This window comes from Rana temporaria, chromosome 6 (genome assembly GCF_905171775.1).
Source record: "Rana temporaria chromosome 6, aRanTem1.1, whole genome shotgun sequence".
NCBI classification, from domain to species: domain Eukaryota; kingdom Metazoa; phylum Chordata; class Amphibia; order Anura; family Ranidae; genus Rana; species Rana temporaria.
In genome coordinates this window covers 222,838,063-222,857,836 of record NC_053494.1, presented here as the reverse complement: position 1 = coordinate 222,857,836, position 19,774 = coordinate 222,838,063, and the positions used below count along the sequence as shown (strand labels likewise).

The 19,774-nt window shown below is 46.3% G+C and overlaps 1 protein-coding gene across 1 annotated transcript; it reads left to right on the top strand.

Annotated features, from left to right (window-relative positions):
* The first annotated feature begins 7,204 nt into the window (after positions 1-7,204).
* On the top strand, positions 7,205-18,299 carry LOC120944308 (E3 ubiquitin-protein ligase DTX3L-like). Its single transcript, XM_040358342.1, has 2 exons — positions 7,205-8,050; positions 17,563-18,299. The coding sequence occupies exons 1-2, from the start codon at positions 7,801-7,803 to the stop codon at positions 18,282-18,284; spliced, it is 972 nt and encodes a 323-aa protein (XP_040214276.1). The 5' UTR covers positions 7,205-7,800; the 3' UTR covers positions 18,285-18,299.
* The last annotated feature ends 1,475 nt before the right edge of the window (positions 18,300-19,774 follow it).

The window sequence follows — 19,774 nt, the reverse complement described above, 5'->3', positions numbered from 1 at the left end:
GATCATATCCCCCCTTATGTATTTATACATGGAGATCATATCCCCCCTTATGTATTTATACATGGAGATCATAACCCCCTTATGTATTTATACATGGAGATCATATCCCCCCTTATGTATTTATACATGGAGATCATATCCCCCCCTTATGTATTTATACATGGAGATCATATCCCCCCTTATGTATTTATACATGGAGATCATATCCCCCCCTTATGTATTTATACATGGAGATCATATCCCCCCTTATGTATTTATACATGGAGATCATATCCCCCCTTATGTATTTATACATGGAGATCATATCCCCCCTTATGTATTTATACATGGAGATCATATCCCCCTTATGTATTTATACATGGAGATCATATCCCCCCTTATGTATTTATACATGGAGATCATATCCCCCCCTTATGTATTTATACATGGAGATCATATCCCCCCCTTATGTATTTATACATGGAGATCATATCCCCCTTATGTATTTATACATGGAGATCATATCCCCCCCTTATGTATTTATACATGGAGATCATATCCCCCCTTATGTATTTATACATGGAGGTCATATCCCCCTTATGTATTTATACATGGAGATCATATCCCCCCCTTATGTATTTATACATGGTGATCATATCCCCCCTTATGTATTTATACATGGAGATCATATCCCCCCTTATGTATTTATACATGGAGATCATATCCCCCCTTATGTATTTATACATGGAGATCATATCCCCCCTTATGTATTTATACATGGTGATCATATCCCCCCTTATGTATTTATACATGGAGATCATATCCCCCCCTTATGTATTTATACATGGTGATCATATCCCCCCCTTATGTATTTATACATGGAGATCATATCCCCCCTTATGTATTTATACATGGTGATCATATCCCCCCTTATGTATTTATACATGGAGATCATATCCCCCCCTTATGTATTTATACATGGAGATCATATCCCCCCTTATGTATTTATACATGGAGATCATATCCCCCCTTATGTATTTATACATGGAGATCATATCCCCCCTTATGTATTTATACATGGTGATCATATCCCCCCTTATGTATTTATACATGGAGATCATATCCCCCCTTATGTATTTATACATGGAGATCATATCCCCCCTTATGTATTTATACATGGAGATCATATCCACCCTTATGTATTTATACATGGAGATCATATCCCCCCTTATATATTTATACATGGAGATCATATCCCCCCTTATGTATTTATACATGGAGATCATATCCCCCCTTATGTATTTATACATGGAGATCATATCCCCCCTTATGTATTTATACATGGAGATCATATCCCCCCCTTATGTATTTATACATGGAGATCATATCCCCCCCTTATGTATTTATACATGGAGATCATACCCCCCCTTATGTATTTATACATGGAGATCATATCCCCCCCTTATGTATTTATACATGGAGATCATATCCCCCCCTTATGTATTTATACATGGAGATCATATCCCCCCTTATGTATTTATACATGAGATCATATCCCCCCCTTATGTATTTATACATGGAGATCATACCCCCCCTTATGTATTTATACATGGAGATCATATCCCCCCCTTATGTATTTATACATGGAGATCATATCCCCCCCTTATGTATTTATACATGGAGATCATATCCCCCCTTATGTATTTATACATGGAGATCATATCCCCCCCTTATGTATTTATACATGGAGATCATATCCCCCCTTATGTATTTATACATGGAGATCATATCCCCCCTTATGTATTTATACATGGAGATCATATCCCCCCTTATGTATTTATACATGGAGATCAAATCCCCCCTTATGTATTTATACATGGAGATCATATCCCCCTTATGTATTTATACATGGAGATCATACCCCCCCTTATGTATTTATACATGGAGATCATATCCCCCCCCTTATGTATTTGTACATGGAGATCATACCCCCCCTTATGTATTTATACATGGAGATCATATCCCCCCCTTATGTATTTATACATGGAGATCATATCCCCCCTCATGTATTTATACATGGAGATCATATCCCCCCTTATGTATTTATACATGGAGATCATATCCCCCCTTATGTATTTATACATGGAGATCATATCCCCCCTTATGTATTTATACATGGAGATCATATCCCCCCCTTATGTATTTATACATGGAGATCATATCCCCCCTTATGTATTTATACATGGAGATCATATCCCCCCCTTATGTATTTATACATGGAGATCATATCCCCCCTTATGTATTTATACATGGAGATCATATCCCCCCTCATGTATTTATACATGGAGATCATATCCCCCCTTATGTATTTATACATGGAGATCATATCCCCCCTTATGTATTTATACATGGAGATCATATCCCCCCTTATGTATTTATACATGGAGATCATATCCCCCCCTTATGTATTTATACATGGAGATCATATCCCCCCTTATGTATTTATACATGGAGATCATATCCCCCCCTTATGTATTTATACATGGAGATCATACCCCCCCCTTATGTATTTGTACATGGAGATCATACCCCCCCTTATGTATTTATACATGGAGATCATATCCCCCCCTTATGTATTTATACATGGAGATCATATCCCCCCTCATGTATTTATACATGGAGATCATATCCCCCCTTATGTATTTATACATGGAGATCATATCCCCCCTTATGTATTTATACATGGAGATCATATCCCCCCTTATGTATTTATACATGGAGATCATATCCCCCCCTTATGTATTTATACATGGAGATCATATCCCCCCTTATGTATTTATACATGGAGATCATATCCCCCCCCTTATGTATTTATACATGGAGATCATATCCCCCCTTATGTATTTATACATGGAGATCATACCCCCCCTTATGTATTTATACATGGAGATCATATCCCCCCTTATGTATTTATACATGGAGATCATATCACCCCTTATGTATTTATACATGGAGATCATATCCCCCCTTATGTATTTATACATGGAAATCATATCCCCCCCCTTATGTATTTATACATGGAGATCATATCCCCCCCTTATGTATTTATACATGGAGGTCATATCCCCCCCCCTTATGTATTATACATGGAGATCATATCCCCCCTTATGTATTTATACATGGAGATCATACCCCCCCTTATGTATTTATACATGGAGATCATATCCCCCCCTTATGTATTTATACATGGAGATCATATCCCCCCTTATGTATTTATACATGGAGATCATATCCCCCCCTTATGTATTTATACATGGAGATCATATCCCCCCTTATGTATTTATACATGGAGATCATATCCCCCCTTATGTATTTATACATGGAGATCATATCCCCCTTATGTATTTATACATGGAGATCATATCCCCCTTATGTATTTATACATGGAGATCATATCCCCCCCTTATTTATTTATACATGGAGATCATATCCCCCCTTATGTATTTATACATGGAGATCATATCCCCCCTTATGTATTTATACATGGAGATCATATCCCCCCCTTATGTATTTATACATGGAGATCATATCACCCCCCTTATGTATTTATACATGGAGATCATATCCCCCCCCTTATGTATTTATACATGGAGATCATATCCCCCCTTATGTATTTATACATGGAGGTCATATCCCCCTTATGTATTTATACATGGAGATCATATCCCCCCCCTTATGTATTTATACATGGAGATCATATCCCCCCCTTATGTATTTATACATGGTGATCATATCCCCCCTTATGTATTTATACATGGATATCATATCCCCCCTTATGTATTTATACATGGAGATCATATCCCCCCCCTTATGTATTTATACATGGAGATCATATCCCCCCCTTATGTATTTATACATGGTGATCATATCCCCCCTTATGTATTTATACATGGAGATCATATCCCCCCTTATGTATTTATACATGGAGATCATACCCCCCTTATGTATTTATACATGGAGATCATATCCCCCCCTTATGTATTTATACATGGAGATCATATCCCCCCTTATGTATTTATACATGGAGATCATATCACCCCCTTATGTATTTATACATGGAGATCATATCCCCCCTTATGTATTATACATGGAGATCATATCCCCCCTTATGTATTTATACATGGAGATCATATCCCCCCCTTATGTATTTATACATGGTGATCATATCCCCCCTTATGTATTTATACATGGAGATCATATCCCCCCTTATGTATTTATACATGGTGATCATATCCCCCCTTATGTATTTATACATGGAGATCATATCCCCCCTTATGTATTTATACATGGAGATCATATCCCCCCTTATGTATTTATACATGGAGATCATATCCCCCCTTATGTATTTATACATGGAGATCATATCCCCCCTTATGTATTTATACATGGAGATCATATCCCCCCCTTATGTATTTATACATGGTGATCATATCCCCCCTTATGTATTTATACATGGAGATCATATCCCCCCTTATGTATTTATACATGGTGATCATATCCCCCCTTATGTATTTATACATGGAGATCATATCCCCCCTTATGTATTTATACATGGAGATCATATCCCCCCCCCCCCCTTATGTATTTATACATGGAGATCATATCCCCCCCCTTATGTATTTATACATGGAGATCATATCCCCCCTTATGTATTTATACATGGAGATCATATCCCCCCCTTATGTATTTATACATGGAGATCATATCCCCCCCTTATGTATTTATACATGGAGATCATATCCCCCCTTATGTATTGATACATGGAGATCATATCCCCCCTTATGTATTTATACATGGAGATCATATCCCCCCCTTATGTATTTATACATGGAGATCATATCCCCCCTTATGTATTTATACATGGAGATCATAGCCCCCTTATGTATTTATACATGGAGATCATACCCCCCCTTATGTATTTATACATGGAGATCATATCCCCCCTTATGTATTATACATGGAGATCATACCCCCCCTTATGTATTTGTACATGTTGATCATATCCCCCCCCTTATGTATTTATACATGGAGATCATATCCCCCCCCCCTTATGTATTTATACATGGAGATCATATCCCCCCTTATGTATTTATACATGGAGATCATATCCCCCCCTTATGTATTTATACATGGAGATCATATCCCCCCCTTATGTATTTATACATGGAGATCATATCCCCCCTTATGTATTGATACATGGAGATCATATCCCCCCTTATGTATTTATACATGGAGATCATATCCCCCCCTTATGTATTTATACATGGAGATCATATCCCCCCTTATGTATTTATACATGGAGATCATAGCCCCCTTATGTATTTATACATGGAGATCATACCCCCCCTTATGTATTTATACATGGAGATCATATCCCCCCTTATGTATTATACATGGAGATCATACCCCCCCTTATGTATTTGTACATGTTGATCATATCCCCCCTTATGTATTTATACATGGAGATCATATCCCCCCCCTAATTCTCCTCTTCTCAGGAGAGAATAAATTCAGTTCCTCTAATCTTCCCTCATAGCTGAGCTCCTCCATGCCTCTTATCAGTTTGGTTGCCCTTCCCCCCTCCCCCCCCCCCCATATAATAATAAAAGTTGTACTTTGGGATTTCTAGGTAAATATTTTGAAACTTTTAGAAACAAATTATCAAACACTTTGTATTACTTTGTTTACATCTATCAGTGACACCAGAGAGGAGAATTCAGGGGGTCTGTATACCCCGGAGGGTAATAATCTGTGATTTTAGGGTGTGGTGGGGGGGGGTGCTCAGGGGGGTTTAGGGTGGGGGTGGGGGGGTGCTCAGGCCGGGTGATCCGGGTGTGCAGGAAGTTCGGGTGACTCGGGACTTGAAGGAGGAATTTTACTTTCTGTTTCTGTTCTCCTCCCCCAACCCGACCGACCCCGCCCTTTACTGGAAATAGAAAGTAAAGTCACACCGATAGAGAGGAGGGCAGCCTGGCACAGAGAGGAGGGCAGCCTGGCACAGAGAGGATAGAGAGGAGGGCAGCCTGGCACAGAGAGGATAGATAGGAGGGCAGCCTGGCACAGAGAGGATAGAGAGGAGGGCAGCCTGGCACAGGGAGGAGAGAGAGGAGGACAGCCTGGCACAGAGAGGATAGAGAGGAGGGCAGCCTGGCACAGAGAGGAGGGCAGCCTGGCACAGAGAGGATAGAGAGGAGGGCAGCCTGGCACAGAGAGGATAGAGAGGAGGGCAGCCTGGCACAGAGAGGATAGAGAGGAGGACAGCCTGGCACAGAGAGGATAGAGAGGAGGACAGCCTGGCACAGGGAGGAGAGAGAGGAGGACAGCCTGGCACAGAGAGGAGAGAGAGGAGGACAGCCTTGCACAGAGAGGAGAGAGAGGAGGACAGCCTGGCACAGAGGGGATAGAGAGGAGGACAGCCTGGCACAGAGAGGAGGACAGCCTGGCTCAGAGAGGATAGAGAGGAGGACAGCCTGGCACAGGGAGGAGAGAGAGGAGGACAGCCTTGCACAGAGAGGAGAGAGAGGAGGACAGCCTGGCACAGAGGGGATAGAGAGGAGGACAGCCTGGCACAGAGAGGAGGACAGCCTGGCTCAGAGGGGATAGAGAGGAGGACAGCCTGGCACAGGGAGGAGGACAGCCTGGCACAGAGAGGAGGATAGCCTGGCACAGAGGGGATAGAGAGGAGGACAGCCTGGCACAGAGAGGAGGATAGCCTGGCACAGAGAGGATAGAGAAGAGGGCAGCCTGGCACAGGGAGGAGGACAGCCTGGCACAGAGAGGAGAGAGAAGAGGGCAGCCTGACACAGAGAGGACAGAGAGGAGGACAGCCTGGCACAGAGAGGAGGATAGCCTGGTACAGAGAGGAGAGAGAGGAGGACAGCCTGGCACAGAGAGGAGGATAGCCTGGCACAGAGAGGATAGAGAGGAGGGCAGCCTGGTACAGGGAGGAGAGAGAGGAGGACAGCCTGGCACAGAGAGGAGGAAAGCCTGGCACAGAGAGGAGAGAGAAGAGGGCAGCCTGGCACAGAGAGGAGGATAGCCTGGCACAGAGAGGAGGGCAGCCTGGCACAGAGAGGAGGATAGAGAGGAGGGCAGCCTGGCACAGAGAGGATAGAGAGGAGGGCAGCCTGACACAGAGAGGATAGAGAGGAGGGCAGCCTGGCACAGAGAGGAGGATAGCCTGGCACAGAGAGGAGAGAGAAGAGGGCAGCCTGGCACAGAGAGGAGGATAGCCTGGCACAGAGGGGATAGAGAGGAGGGCAGCCTGGCACAGAGAGGATAGAGAGGAGGGCAGCCTGGCACAGAGGGGATAGAGAGGAGGGCAGCCTGGCACAGAGAGGAGGACAGCCTGGCACAGAGAGGATAGAGAGGAGGGCAGCCTGGCACAGAGAGGATAGAGAAGAGGGCAGCCTGGCACAGAGAGGAGGATAGCCTGGCACAGAGAGGATAGAGAAGAGGGCAGCCTGGCACAGAGAGGAGGACAGCCTGGCACAGAGAGGATAGAGAGGAGGGCAGCCTGGCAGAGAGAGGAGGACAGCCTGGCACAGAGAGGATAGCCTGGCATAGAGAGGAGGATAGCCTGGCATAGAGAGGAGGATAGCCTGGCACAGAGAGGAGGATAGCCTGGCACAGAGAGGAGGATAGCCTGGCACAGAGAGGAGGATAGCCTGGCACAGAGAGGAGGATAGCCTGGTACAGATATTAGGTGGAGCAGCAGAGACAGTCTTAGACAGAGTGAGAGGAACTTCTAAAGCAGGTCTAATGTCTAGTAAAGGAGTTCTGGGAAAACCGGGATATGATATTGGGGAGGAGGGATATCCTGATCAGGAGGAAGAGGAGAAATTCATGGACAGGGGACACCCCATCCTGGTGAGAACTTTACCTTCAGAGAAAAATTTATCACTAAAACTGATGAGATATTTTGGATCCAATTCGAAGTCTGGCGGAGGAGAGTGCGAAGTGACCCGGGTGGATGGACAGACATACTGCGCCGTCTTCCAGAATCAGGATGGTGAGTCCCGTTATCTGCCACCATAGAAGATGCCAACACTGACCAACATACGTGACCTGACAGCATATTGACCACTGAGAAGTAACCAGTTAGATGTGAGGCCCCGTACACACGACCGAGTTTCTCGGCAGAATTCAGCCAGAAACTCGATCGGAGCTGGATTCTGCCGAGAAACTCGGTCGTGTGTACACTTTTCAGCGAGGAAGCCGACGAGGAACTCGTCGGGCCAAATAGAGAACATGTTCTCTATTTCCTCGTTGTTCAATGAGGAAAGTTGGCTCGCCGAGATCCTCGGCGGCTTCACACAGAACTCGACGAGGAACTCGATGTGTTTGGCACGTCGAGTTCCTCGGACGTGTGTACGGGGACATAGACTTCTACGGAGGCTTTGAAGCACCACTAACTAGACATGCAGTATCATTTTTTAAGTGAGGCAAAGCAAACACAAGGGCCCATATTCTCTGTAAAAATCCGCGGGCTGCGCTTAAGGCACTTACACTCCGCTGTCCCAACTTACAGGAGCAGGTGTTGTATTCCTCAAACACTTGCTCCATAAGTTGGGACGGCGGAGTGTAAGTGTCCCGGCGTAGCCTGGCGGATCTCCAAGGGGGCGGCTTGCATTCAAATTAAGCGCGCCCCCGATTCTAATGAACTGCGCATGCGCCGGGCTTCAAAAAGCCCAGTGCGCATGCTCCAGTTCTCGGCGGAAAACGTCAATGACGCCGACGTGTGCGTCATTGACGTAAAGTCGTATTCAAGAACGACTTACGGAAACGACGTACCCGACGAAAAAACACGACGCGGACCCGACGCCATCCGTAACATGGCCTACGCGAGACTTGCGGAAACTTAATCCTCATATAGCAGGACTAAATTTCCGCTTACGCAAATGACGTTAGCGACGGTTACGCGACGCGAACTCGTTCGGGAATCGGCGTAGAAGGATCATTTGCATATGCAAATGAGTCCTTCACGTAAATGCCATCTAGCGGCGGCCGGCGTCATTGCATTTAAGATCCGCCAGTGTAAGTGACTTACAGATGGCGGATCTTAAGTGTATCTATGCGAAAATTATTCTAAGAATCAGGAGCATAGATACACGGGCCAAAAAAGGGAGATACGATGGAGTATCCTGAGTTACTCCATCGTAACTTCACTGAGAATATGGGCCAAGGTGTAAACAGGACTGTAAGGTAACCATTTTATTTAGTGGCAGGGGCTTTGATTGGCGTTCAGAGAGCTTTAAAAAAGCCTGTCCGAAGCTTTGTTTTGAAGCAAAGTGTAAATGAGCCCCCTACCTTATCATTTGTATGGAAGGTTTGAAAGCTGGAATCTGATTGGTTGTTCTCAGGGCTGGACTGGGACAGAAATTTGGCCCTGGACTTCATCCAGACTGGCCCACTTTGACAGGTCTCTCCCATGGCGGCCGGACAACTCCCGCACCCCCCCTTCCACCCAAGCCCCCCCCCTCTCCCCCTTCACTAGCCACTAGCCGTTCTACTTTATTAGAGTAGAACGGCTGGTACTGGTACTCTTATAGGCAGTACCAGTGGGGAAGCTAGACATTATTTCTCCCGGGGCAAAGAATCAGTTTGGTGCCCCCCCCCCCCTTATGGGACAAGATTAGGCAGAAGTGAGAAACTCCCAGACCATAGCTGTTGAGTCAGCTGTCTGTCCCCTCCCCCATGCTCCTCTGGTCCCCCCCATGCTCCCCTGTCATCCCCCCTGCTCCTCTGTTCCTCCCCCCTGCTTCTTTGTTTCCCCCAGGTGAGCACTGCGGGAAGGGAGAGACAGAGGAGCGGAGGGGGGCGGCAGTCCGCTGTCACTGAAGCCGGCCCCCTGAGCCATCGGCCCACCGGGAAACTCCCTGTAGTCCCAATGGCCAGTCCATCCCTGGTTGTTCTGGAATCCAGGTAATGCAATCGGAGGAGCAAGCATGTGGCTGGATGTTAGGACATCGGGCGGTCCTAGCAACCAACCACAGTTCTTTATTGTCCTCACAAATGTATTGGAACACTAGTGGGGGGCAGCGGCGATGGGTGGAATCTGTATTGCAGGATATTCCACTCACTGCACTGTCAACCCTGACTGGGCTCTGGAATTCCTGCCTGGATCTGCGGGATGTTTGGGATTTAGTTGAAATCTCGGGACAGTCCAGCAGGATCCGGGACGGTTGGGAGGTTTGAGTTCATGAAAACGTGCCACATTGTTAAACAGGAAGAAATGCAGAATTACCAAACAAAAAACCAAAACCAAACAAAAAAATAAATAAAAACAAAGGGGGGTTGCCATCCGGGCCCCTGGAGACCTCCGGGCCCCTTACAGGTGTACTGCCTGTACCCCCCTGATGGCGGCCCTGGGAGTATGTAACATACAACATACATTGTGAACCCCCCGCGAGCCCAAAGTGACTCCCGTCACACACTGATAATTGGCACACAGCGGAGAGATGCGGTAATAATTTGGAGGTCCATGGAGAAGTGTCCTGTAATGGGACGGTAGCCTGATCACCTCCTGTCATTTAGCAGCCCCTGGAACTCTGATGCCAGATCCATATCTCCGCCGGGGTGACCGAAGTCTGCTATCCTGATCCTGGATCCTGGTGGAGGTTTGGACGTGTTCAGAGCCAGGAAGCACGATCCCACCGCTGCTAACCAATTGTGACGGACCCTCGTCCTCAACAGGACTATGTCCGCTGTAAATGCTTCCTTTGTCCAGAACCAGCGCCATCCAATACCCTTTAGCCCCCCCAAGTCACTAGTCGTAATACAGTGTAGGGTTAAATATCAGACTCTTTTATCCAAGCACATGTTACTACAGATATACAACTCAGGGATATTACCCCCCTCCCTCGGATTCAGGGCGGGGTAAACTGTCCAATAACAATAGACACACAGGTCAGGTGTATTCAAAATTCTCATCAGTAAACAGTCTTATCAGCAGGGAGAGCTGTTTCCAGGAATCCCCCCTCTACATACATCCCATAATATCCAGGGCAGACAGACACTATAACACAATAGAATACAGCCACACCCCAAACAATCCCAGCAGAGTACACAACAAAATGAGACAACACACATTGGGCTAGATTCACAGAGAGATACGATGGTGTATCTCCTGATACGCCGTCGTATCTCTGCGTCCGGCCGGTCGTATCTATGCGCCTGATTCATAGAATCAGGTTACGCATAGATATGCCTAAGATCCGACAGGTGTAACTGTGTTACACCGTCGGATCTTAGGCTGCAATTTAAAAATGGCCGCGGGGGGCGTTCTCGCTGATTTACGCTGAGAAATATGTAAATCAGCGAGATACGCCAATTCACGAACATACGCGGGCCCGACGCAGTGTTGGTACGATGTTTCCGTAGCGTTTTTCCCGGCGTATACTTACCCCTGCTTCTATGAGGCGCGGCCAATGTTAAGTATAGCCGTCGTTCCCGCGTCGATTTTGAATTTTTTTACATCATTTGCGTACGCCGATTCAGAAACACACGCGCCGCAAGTTACGCTCACGCCAAAACCACTGACGTCCTAGCGACGTCAGTGGGAGCAATGCACGCCGGGAAATTTCGCGGACGGCGCATGCTCATTTAAATCGGCCTGATTTAATTAGTACACTCCCCCTAGCCGCGGAATTTGAATTCCGCCGGGGGATTTACAATCCGCCGCCGCAAGTTTGGAGGTAAGTGTTTAGTGAATTAGCCACTTGCCTCGCAAACATGCAGCAGCGGATCATAAATCACATAGATCACGCGGATCTATGTGAATCTAGCCCAATATATATATATATATATACCGTATTTGCCGGCGTATAAGACAAACCCTGAATTTTCCAGCTAAAATTTTGGGATATACTCACTGTATAAGACGACCCCCTTCCTACTAGTCATGCCTCGCCTCACCTCACTGTGCCATTACATGCCAGACTGTGCCACCATTACATGCCTCACTGTGCCATCATTACATGCCAGACTGTGCCACCATTACATGCCTCACTGTGCCATCATTACATGCCAGACTGTGCCACCATTACATGCCTCACTGTGCCATCATTACATGCCAGACTGTGCCACCATTACATGCCTCACTGTGCCATCATTACATGCCAGACTGTGCCACCATTACATGCCTCACTGTGCCATCATTACATGCCTCACTGTGCCACCATTACATGCCTCACTGTGCCACCATTACATGCCAGACTGTGCCACCATTACATGCCTCACTGTGCCACCATTACATGCCTCACTGTGCCACCATTACATGCCAGACTGTGCCACCATTACATGCCTCACTGTGCCACCATTACATGCCTCACTGTGCCACCATTACATGCCTCACTGTGCCACCATTACATGCCTCACTGTGTCACTGCATGTCTCGACGATCCCTTACCTTATCCCTGACATGCAGAATCTGTCAGACCGCAGCCGTCCATTTTTCAAAAGCCGCGCCTCCTCCTCGTGCTGTTCCGTGATAGGCGGAACACTCAGCTTCCCAGGAGACACTGTGTTCAGTGTTCCGCCTATCACGGATGCCCTCTTGTCAGAGACCAAGGACGAGAGGGCATCCGTGATAGGCGGAACACTGAACAGAGGCTCTGCTGGGAAGCTGAGTGTTCCGCCTATCACGGAACAGCACGAGGAGGAGGCGCGGCTTTTGAAAAATGGACGGCCGCGGTCTGCGTGTTAGGTTACCGGCGTATAAGACGACCCCCGACTTAATTGAACAATTTCATAGGTTAAAAAGTCGTCTTATACGCCGGAAAATACGGTATATAACATTCCGGTGTGGCTGTACAGTGAGTCCAATTAGTACAGATCATAATGGGGTTCTCAGTCACCCTGTACCCCTAATGGACACAGGGTGATGTACACATAAGAGGTTCGGGGAAGCTTGGCTCAGAGTTTCCAGAGCTCTCCAAGGTAAGCTGAGTTAGCGATGTAGCGATGCAGTGGGTGTCAGATGACCCCCCCCCCGCTCTCCTGAGTGATACCCCGTCAATGTCAGCAGCATGATCCTGTAAGCCCGGATTTCACAGAGCAAACTTTGCGCTCCTGCTTACTTCATTTGCCATCTACAGGCCACTGTAGTGGTATCCCTTCAACTCTGAACCAACAAAGACACTGCCACGTCTCAGGACACGTTCTCAGTCATTGGTTATGCCTACCAGGACTTTCAAGTTCCCCGGCAATTACAGCCCCCATGGCATGCCTTGCAGGCGTGGGACATAGGGCACGACCACAGACACAAACCTCAGGAAGGGTAAGATTCCCTCACGGACTTGCTTTATATACCTGTGCTCCCTTTGAACGTGTCCCTATACTGAGACTGCCTGTGGGACCAGAGCACAACCTGTATTGCATGCATGAACTGTGATCGAATCAGCTATTAAAGGGTCACTAAAGGAAAAAAAAAATTTGCCTAAAATTAATGGCCCAGATTCAAGTAGAATCGCGCAATATTTGCGTGGGCAAAGAGCAAATTTTTTTCTCTGCGCCCACGCAAATATTGCGCTTTGCCCGCGATTCACGGAGCAGTTGCTCCGTAAATTGCGCGGGCAATATGCTAAGCAGCCGGGCGCAAGGCTGCCTAATGTAAATGATCCCGCCGGGGGCGGGAATCATTTAAATTAGGCGCGCTCCCGCGCCGAGCGAACAGCGCATGCTCCGTCGGGAAACTTTCCCGACGTGCATTGCGGCAAATGACGTCGCAAGGACGTCATTTGCTTGTAAGTGAACGTGAATGGCGTCCAGCGCCATTCACGGTTCACGTACGTAAACGACGTTAAATTTGAACGTCGCGAGCGGGAGGCGCAGCTATACTTTAGCATTGGCTGCGCCTGCTATTAGCAGGAGCAGCCTTATGCTAAAGGCGCCGTACGGAAACTCCGTACCTTGCGTAGGCAGGGCCCGCGCAACTTTTGTGAATCGGTGGTAGTATGCAATTTGCATACTACACGCCGATCACAAAGGCCGCGCCCCCTAGCGGCCAACGCAAGAATGCAGCCTGGGATGTGAAGGCATAAGGAGGCTTATGTCTGTCACATCCTAGGCTGCAGTCCGCGTAGCGAGGTTCCTGAATCAGGGGCATTCGCTACACCGGAGCAAGTAAGCCCTTGCGCCGCGCAACTATGGTTGCGCGGGCGCAAGTGCTTCTTGAATCTGGGCCAATGTCTGCAAGGTAGACAGACAGAATAGTGTAATGATTCTGTTAAAAAACGAGTAAATACCTATTAAATTCCTTCATCTATATCACCTCCGGCATTCTAGTTTCTGTTCTCTCATTCACTTCCTGGTTTGCATCGTTTGTTCATGTAAGAACTACATTTCCCAGTATGCATTGCGGCACGCCCAGTAATTCACACCTCCTTGAAGTCTCTAACACGTAGAGAGAGTCCTGCCGCACAGATGTAGTTCCCAGGAGGGGGCGGGGCACGTTACTGACCACCGCAGAAAAGCCTCCCGTCACGGTGGTGAGTAACAATCAGACAAACAGGAAGCGAACAGAACAGAGAAGAAATAGAGCAACTTCTGAGCAAAAACAAACAATGAGGAAGTGAAAAGAGGAATGTCTGCAGGTAAAGGATGCTCATTATGAAAACATTTTTTTTTCCTTTACAACCCCTTTAATGTGCTTCATTGTGGCATCTTAACCACTTCAGCCCCGGACCATATTGCTTGTCAAAGACCAGAGCACTTTTTGCGATTCGGCACTGCGTCGCTTTAACAAAATTGTCCTTTTTTTCCCACAAATAGAGCTTTCTTTTGGTGGTATTTGATCACCTCTGCGGTTTTTAGTTTTTGCGCTATAAACAAAAATAGAGCGACAATTTTGAAAAAAAAGTCAATATTTTTTTTACTTTTTTCTATAATAAATATCCCCCAAAAAAGATATAAAAATTTTTTTTTTTTCCTCAGTTTAGGGCGATGCGTATTCTTCTACATATTTTTTGTAAAAAAAATCGCAATAAGCCTTTATTGATTGGTTTGCGCAAAAGTTATAGCGTTTACAAAATAGGGGGTATTTTTATGGCATTTTTATTAATATTTTTTTTTTACTAGTAATGGCGGCGATCAGCGATTTTTTTTTTCTGGTACTGCGACATTATGGCGGACACTTCGGACACTTTTGACACATTTTTGGGACCATTGGCATTTTTATAGCGATCAGTGCTATAAAAATGAATTGGATTACTATAAAAATGCCTCTGGCAGGGAATTTCCAAAATGAAGAATTTTAGAATTTCCAAAATGAAGAATTTTAGAATTTCCAAAATGAAGAATTTTAGAATTTCCAAAATGAAGAATTTTAAAATTTCCAAAATGAAGAATTTTAGAATTTCCAAAATTCGAAATTTTGAAAATTTGAAAAATTTAAAAATTCGGATACACTAGGGGGCGGGGAAGGGGTTAAGTATGTTCCCTGGGTGTGTTCTAACTGTAGGGGGGGAGGGGACTCACTAGGGGAAATGACAGATCACTGGTCATACATTGTATAAACAGCCAATAAGGCATTTCTCCCCTGACAGGACCGGGAGCTGTGTGTTTACACACACAGCTCCCGGTCCTCGCTCTGTAACGAGCGATCGCGTGAGCCCGGCGGCGATCGCGCCCGCCGGGCACGCGCACGGGAGTCGGGGGCGAACGAGGGGCGCGCGCCTCTGGTGGTGCGCACGCGCCCCCTAGTGGCCGCGTCGAGAGCCGACGTATAGCTACGGCTCTCGCGCAGGGGAGCCAACCTGCCACCGTAGAACTGCGGCGGCTGGTCGGCAAGCAATTAATGTTCAATATCAGGTTTTTGATATTTTTATTGAACTATTGGAAAACGCTGGGATGAGGATGAGCGCCCCTAGTTTAGCGCTGTTGTATAGCTATTATGGGTGGATTTTTCTCAGCTACCTATATACCCAGCGGTCACATTCCACAATTTCGGGCATTTGCTGATTCGCTGCACACCTTGGAGATCATCCAGCCCACAGTCCTCATTAGAACGGGACTTATACATCATGTGATCTACAACAGCTAACAGCCTTTATTTCACAGGACTGCTACCTTTGAATTTTGCAATTTAGAATTTTCGAATCTTGAATTTTCAAAATTAAGAATTTTAGAATTTCCAAAATTCAGAATTTTAGAATTTCCAAAATTCAGAATTTTAGAATTTCCAAAATTCAGAATTTTAGAATTTCCAAAATTCAGAATTTTAGAATTTCCAAAATTCAGAATTTTAGAATTTCCAAAATTCAGAATTTTAGAATTTCGGAAATTCGAAATTTTGAAAATTTGAAAAATTAAAAAATTCGGATATTTGGAAATTAACGAATTTGTCAAAATTTGTAAAAAAAACTAATTAGAAACTAGACGAATTGTACATGTCTAGTTTTTAAAGATAATTGATACTCTGGAGGAACGTGTCTCATCTGGGGGGGGGGGGGGGGGGTCTAAGCACTACCCCAGTGGGACTTATTTATACTTTGTGTGCATTCATCAATAAAGTCTATTTATATTTCTGAATTACACTGCGGTTTATTCTCCCCTAGACTTTATTTTGAGACTTTCGTTTGCCCCTCTTCTTCATCAGTTTCCATTGTCATAATGGAGGTATCCCGTCTACAAGACGAATTCAGTGTTTCGGATATTATGTCATGTCACCCAAGCTTGGATTCCAGTACTTTTTATTATATTTACACAAAACCCCCCCACCCAAAGTGACTCCCGTCATAGGGCCAGATCCACAAAGAAGTTACGCTGGCGTATCTATTGATGCGCCGCGTAACTTCTACTTTGCTCCGGCGTATCTTTGTTTTGTATCCACAAAACAAGATACGCCTGAAGCTGGGCCTAGATCCGACTGGCGTACGTCTTAGTACGCCGTCGGATCTAAGGTGCATATTTACGCTGGCCACTAGGTGGCGTTTCCGTCGATTTCCGCGTTGAGTATGCAAATTAGCTAGATACGGTGATCCATGAACGTATGTCCGGCCGGCGCATTTTTTTACGTAGTTTCCGTAAGGCTTTTTTTGGCATATAGTTACCCCTGCTATATGAGGCGTATCCTATGTTAAGTATGGCCGTCGTTCCGGCGTCGAATTTTGATTTTTTTTTTACGCCGTTTGCGTAAGTCGTTCGCGAATAGGGCTTTGCGTAGAATGACGTTCACGTCGTAAGCATTGGCTTGTTGCGGGTTCATTTCGAGCATGCGTACTGGGATACCCCCACGGACGGCGCATGCGCCGTTAAAAAAAAACGTCATTTACGTCGGGTCACGACGTATTTACATAAAACACGCCCCCATCAGATCCATTTGAATTAGGCGCGCCCTTACGCCGCCAAAGTTACACTACGCCGCCGTAACTTACGGCGCAAATTCTTTGAGGATAAGGAAAATACGCTGTAAGTTACGGCGGCGTAGTGTATCAGAGATACGCTACGCCGGACGCAACAATGCGCCGCACTATGAGGATCTGGCCCAATGTGTTCTTCACCGATTATCTTTCCTTCTCGCAGATCCGAGAAGAGTTCTGGGAAGAGGAAACCATGTCATAGAGGTCACCGTGCCGGTGACGGTTCATGATATCGGAAGAGAAGATCTTGCCAGGATCCGGCAGTTGTCCGGTGATGAAGAGAGACTGAAGATGTTGCATCGATTGGCCGTCAGAATTCCCAGAATTTCCCGAAGTGCTTCCTCTGTAGAGAAAATGGACACCGGACGTTCCTCTGCCATGGACACCGATCGTTCCTCTGCCATGGACACCGGACGTTCCTCCGCCATGTACACCGATCGTTCCTCTGCCATGGACACCGGACGTTCCTCCGCCATGGACACCGATCGTTCCTCTGCCAATACACAGAAAGTGGAAGAGCCAGACTTGTGTCCCATCTGCCTGTGTGAGCCAGAAGATAAGGTGATATTGGAGAAGTGTAAGCATGCGTACTGTAAGGAATGTCTTAGACGAGCCACGGCCAAGAAACCTGTGTGTGCGATATGTGGAGACGCGTATGGGACAGTCACAGGAGACCAGCCTGATGGAACTATGAGTGTGCACACAAGCAAATACCAACACCTACCGGGATATCCTGGGTGTGGAATCATAGAGATCACCTATGACATCCCATCGGGCACCCAGCAGGTGAGTGCAGACCTCAGAGGTAATGATAGACTTCTCCTGAGAGACAGGGATGGATTCCATAGAGTTCTAGAGATCCTTCATTTTATCCATTCAGAGTAAAGTGAATGAACCCCCCCCCCCCAATAAATACTCACCTTTCCTTCACCCTCTGGCTGCAGGAGCTGAAGAAACCTCCAAGTATGGATGAGCATGTGACCCCCCCCCCCATGTGACAGCTCTGGTGCTCTGTAATTGGCCTAGCACTGTCACATGGGGGGCAGGGAGAGTCCTCGGTCCTGTGTAAGCTCTGATGAGTTGGAGCTTACACAGGGCTCTGCCCTCTTTCTCAGCAGCTGAACATAACAGCGGGGGATGGAGGGAAAGGTGGGTGATGTTGTGTATGGGTGGGGGGGGGGGGCAGTAAAATACCTGTAGGGGAATGAAAACTGTCAATTATAGCTGTGAGTGCAGCACTCCCTCCTCCCTTCTCATGACTCCCATTGTCTCATTATCCAGAAGAATCACCCTCATCCTGGTAGATCTTTCTCAGGTGCCAGACGTACGGCTTATTTACCGGGTAACAAGGAGGGGAATGAGATCCTTAGTCTGCTGAAAAGAGCCTTTAATCAGCGACTGATCTTCACTGTGGGAGATTCTCGTAGAACCGGCGCCACCGACACCGTCACCTGGAATGATGTCCACCATAAAACCAGTACCCACGGGGGCCCCCAGGAGTAAGATGAATGCATATCATATACAGAGAGATGTGTGTGTTATATACAGAGGGGGGTGTATGTGTGTTATATACAGAGGGGGGTGTATGTGTGTTATATACAGAGGGGGGTGTATGTGTGTTATATACAGAGGGGGGGGTGTGTGTTATATACAGAGGGGGGTGTATGTGTGTTATATACAGAGGAGGGTGTATGTGTGTTATATACAGAGGGGGTGTATGTGTGTTATATACAGAGGGGGGAGTATGTGTGTTATATACAGAGGGGGGTGTATGTGTGTTATATACAGAGGGGGGAGTATGTGTGTTATATACAGAGGGGGGTGTATGTGTGTTATATACAGAGGGGGGTGTATGTGTGTTATATACAGAGAGGGGGGTGTATGTGTGTTATATACAGAGGGGGGTGTATGTGTGTTATATACAGAGGGGGGTGTATGTGTGTTATATACAGAGGGGGGGGTGTATGTGTGTTATATACAGAGGGGGGTGTATGTGTGTTATATACAGAGGGGGGTGTATGTGTGTTATATACAGAGGGGGGGTGTATGTGTGTTATATACAGAGGGGGGTGTATGTGTGTTATATACAGAGAGGGGTGTATGTGTGTTATATACAGAGGGGGGTGTATGTGTGTTATATACAGAGGGGGGGTATGTGTGTTATATACAGAGGGGGGTGTATGTGTGTTATATACAGAGGGGGGTGTATGTGTGTTATATACAGAGAGGGTGTATGTGTGTTATATACAGAGGGGGTGTATGTGTGTTATATACAGAGGGGGGTGTATGTGTGTTATATACAGAGGGGGGAGTATGTGGGGTATATAGGAGGGGGGAGTGTGTGTTATATATGGGGGGGGTATGTGGGGTATATA

Bases quoted from the DNA above. Each gene is read 5' to 3' on its own strand.
- LOC120944308 (XM_040358342.1), top strand. From the start codon at position 7,801: ATGTCTAGTAAAGGAGTTCTGGGAAAACCGGGATATGATATTGGGGAG. The intron at 8,051-17,562 runs GTGAGTCCCGTT...TCCTTCTCGCAG, and splicing joins CGTCTTCCAGAATCAGGATG to ATCCGAGAAGAGTTCTGGGA.